The sequence below is a fragment of the Microtus ochrogaster genome, unplaced genomic scaffold (assembly GCF_000317375.1).
Source record: "Microtus ochrogaster isolate Prairie Vole_2 unplaced genomic scaffold, MicOch1.0 UNK25, whole genome shotgun sequence".
Lineage (NCBI taxonomy): Eukaryota > Metazoa > Chordata > Mammalia > Rodentia > Cricetidae > Microtus > Microtus ochrogaster.
The window spans coordinates 1,731,888-1,735,517 of NW_004949123.1; the positions used below are offsets into that span (position 1 = coordinate 1,731,888).

At 43.6% G+C, this 3,630-nt stretch overlaps 1 protein-coding gene across 4 annotated transcripts in view; it reads left to right on the forward strand.

The window, feature by feature from the left end:
• CUNH1orf194 (chromosome unknown C1orf194 homolog) overlaps positions 1 to 3,630 on the forward strand; it is a 12,058-nt gene that overhangs the window by 2,320 nt on the left and 6,108 nt on the right. For 3 of the 4 annotated variants that reach the window (XM_026789618.1, XM_026789617.1, XM_005367897.3), the window contains exon 2: positions 3,341 to 3,457. The exons of the other annotated variant lie outside the window; for it this stretch is intronic. In XM_026789618.1, the coding sequence (XP_026645419.1) occupies positions 3,341 to 3,457 (117 nt within the window). The remainder of the gene's footprint in view (positions 1 to 3,340; positions 3,458 to 3,630) is intronic. 4 annotated transcript variants of the gene reach the window in all.

Below are 3,630 nucleotides of genomic sequence, written 5' to 3' on the forward strand. Positions count from 1 at the left end.
GGAAATCCTCAATAAATAAATAAATTAAAAAAAAAGTAAAAGAAAAGAGTATAGTGTGCTCTGTAAGTTAGTTGTAAATAAGCCACTGCTGATAGAAATGTACCTTGGTCACATCCTTGACTATTGTGTGAATAGAGTGTAGCCATAGTGAAAGTGGAATCCAGAGTCTCAAGACAGCTGGCTGGGGTTTGCCCAGATCCCCAATGGAATGAGTCAGTAGAAAGATGCCTGCACCTTTACTATGGCCCTAAGAGTCACAGTGCCTGAGTTAAAGAACCAGCCCAGGTACCTGTCCACAGGAATGGATAAATCGTGCTAGACATGCACAGTCAAGTATTATCCTGTCATAAAGAACATTTATATTTTGGGGGGAGATGGGTGTAACATAATAAGGGGACAAGGCAGATGCAGAGAGGCAGATGTGGTGTATGCAAGATCAGATTAAAATGAAAGATGTGAGACTGGAGTAGCTGTGTGGTAGAGCACTTGTCCAGTATGAGTTTGATCCTCAAAACAAGTGTGTGTGGAGGGGGGGGTAGGACATGAAAATAAAGAGGGGACTGTTTGGAAAAGGAACAGGAAAGAATAATGGGAGATAAATGTGGTTACAGTCTTGTTCAGGCATTAAAATATGATGAGGGCTGGAGAGATGGCTTAGCGATTAAGAGCACTGGCTGTTCTTTCAGAGGTCCTGGGTTCAATTCCCAGCAACCACATAATGGCTCACAACCGTCTATAATGGGATCTGATGCTCTCTGGTATGCAGGCATCCGTGCAGACAGAGCACACACACACACACACACACACACACACACACACACACACACACATATATATGAAGCCTGTTTCCTATGGCTAGTGTGTGCTGATAATAAAAGACTAAATTTATTTATTTTTGTTTTTTTTTTTGTTTTTTTTTGGTTTTTCGAGGCAGGGTTTCTATGTTTTTGGAGCCTGTCCTGGAACTAGCTCTTGTAGACCAGGCTGGTCTCGAACTCACAGAGATCCGCCTGCCTCTGCCTCCCAAGTGCTGGGATTAAAGGCGTGCGCCACCACCGCCCAGCAAGACTAAATTTATTAATGTACAGAGATGGCTTTTATATATGTCTGTCACAGAATTAGTGATCAATGAATACAATGAACTCTTCTGGTTCTAAGAAAGTAAGAGAGAAAGAAAGAAAGAAAGAAAGAAAGAAAGAAAGAAAGAAAGAAAGAAAGAAAGAAAGAAAGGAAGGAAGGAAGAAAGAAAGAAAGAAAAAGAAACGACACACAGAAGGGGACTGGGTACGGCAGAAGTGTCTCAGCAAGTGCAGCAGTCCTGCAGAGTGACCGACAGCAGTGTCGTGGCGCTAAGATGCATATTTGAGAGGGATGGAAAGGGCAGGGCAGTGGAATTTGATAACTCGATATGGGCCAAAGGAAATGGATAAATATAAGATAGACTCCTGGGTTCTGAGGGCCTAACTAACACCATCACTGAGGTGGAGCCTCCCAAGGAAGCAGGTTTGGGCAGAAAGGCGTTGACATCAGTCATGCGTATGTTTCTGTGGTACCTGTGACATCTTTAAATGATTTTGCTGTGGGCAGGCTTGAGAAGTCAGGGTTGAAGATGTATGTCTGGGAGCTACAGGGCCAGTGTGCTGTTTGAAATTGTGGTAGAAAAGGCCTTGTGAATTTAAGAATAAAGCAAGAAGGAACATGCCCAGAAGCAGAAGAAAGATGTAATAGCCAGAGACTAGAGTTAAACTGGAAGGAACTGACATCAGAAGATAGAGAAGTATTTGTGGGGATTCAGAGTGGTGTGGGATGTCCTTCTGTATATGTGTTGCTTTTTATTGGTTGATGAATAAAGCTGCTTGGACCAATAGCAGAGAAAGCCAGGCAGGAAATCCGAGAGAGAGGGGGGGGGGAGGAGAGAGTAGGCAGAGTCAAGGAGATGTCATGTAGCTGCCTAAGGAGAAAAATGCCAAAACAGAACTTTCCTGGTAAGCCACAGCCTCGTGCTAATACATAAACAAACAGAAATGGGCTAATTCAAGATGTAAGAGCTTGCTAGAAATATGCCTGAGTCATTGGCCAAACAGTATTATAATTAATACAGTTTCGGTGTGATTTATTCTGGTCTGAATGGCCAGGAAACAAAAGAGCAGTCTCCACTTACACAGAGTTACAGTGCCAGAAATCTCAGGAATCAAATAAGGTCAGGGTTGGGAAAGATCTTTCTAGTAGCCACAGAGACATGGCTCAACAACCAGGACAGTTTCAGTGGGCACTGGAAGAGAGGTCAGACTACAATGGTTGGAGACATGAACAGTGACAAAGGGAAGATAGTAATTGTTGGTCATGAAGAAGTGTGGTTCTGTGGAGAGGTGACAGTGTGGCAGACATACCTTGATAAAGGGATAGTAGAGATGTTGGGGCCAGATGAGGGTGTGGAAAATGGTACAGAGAAGGAACATGCATAGAACCAAACTGGACCCTCTGAATGTAGGTGACAGTTGTGTCACTAGGGCAGACTGTGGGGCCACTGGCAGTGGGACCAGGATTTATCCCTACTGCTTGTTCTGTCTTTTGGAGCCCATTCTTTTTGGAGGGATACCTTGCTCAGCCTAGATATAGTGGAGAGGACCTTGGTCCTGCCTCAAAGCAATGTGCTAGACTTTGTTGACTCCCCATGGGAAGCCTTAGCCTCTCTGAGGAGTGGATGGGGAGTGGGGTAGGGGGTAGGTGGAGAGAACAGGAGGGAGTAGGAACTGGGATTGGTATATAAAATGAGAAGAGATAGTTTCTTTAAAAAATTAATTTTAAAAAACATAAAAAGAAAAACGTTTCATCTTTTCTCCAAACTTGGAACTTCTAAATAGGAACATATATATTGTCTTTCTGACCTGTTCCCCAAGCCTCCTCTACTCCCAGCATCCTGACCCACCAACTTCTTCTGATTCCCTGGTCCATTTCAATCATTTCTCACTCAGAACGCTTAGGGAGTCCCCTCCCCAGTTATCACGTCTCTCTTTTTTTTAATATTTATTTGTTATGTATACAATATTCTGTATATATATTCTGTCTGTGTGCATGTCTGCAGGCCAGAAGAGGGCACCAGACCTCTTTACAGATGGTTGTGAGCCACCATGTGGTTGCTGGGGATTGAACTCAGGACCTTTGGAAGAGCAGCCAATGCTCTTAACCACTGAGCCATCTCTCCAGCTCCCTCACGTCTCTCTTTGTAGCTGTCCTGAGATTCAAGTAAAATGGGATGGAGCATGGTGATGAACGTGACCCGTGCTGCATCACCAAGGCCTCCCGTAACCAAATCCTGCATGTTGTTTCTCTTTTGCAGAAACTGCCATTTAAGAGCCCAACTCACCTTGCTCAGCAGCAGGAACCCTGGAATCGGCTCAGCTCAACTTCCACAGTTACCTCCATGAGGCGAGATGCCTACTTTTTTGATCCGAAGGTACTTAGTATTGAAATACTACTTCTTTTTGCATCCACTTAGGGCTCAACATGTACCTTCTGTTTTACTTTAATTAATTTAGTTAACTAATTTGTTTCAAATAGAAACATAGTCAAAGCTGACCTCAAACTTAGTATTTAGCCCAGACTGGCCTGGAACTCTTTTTTTTTTTT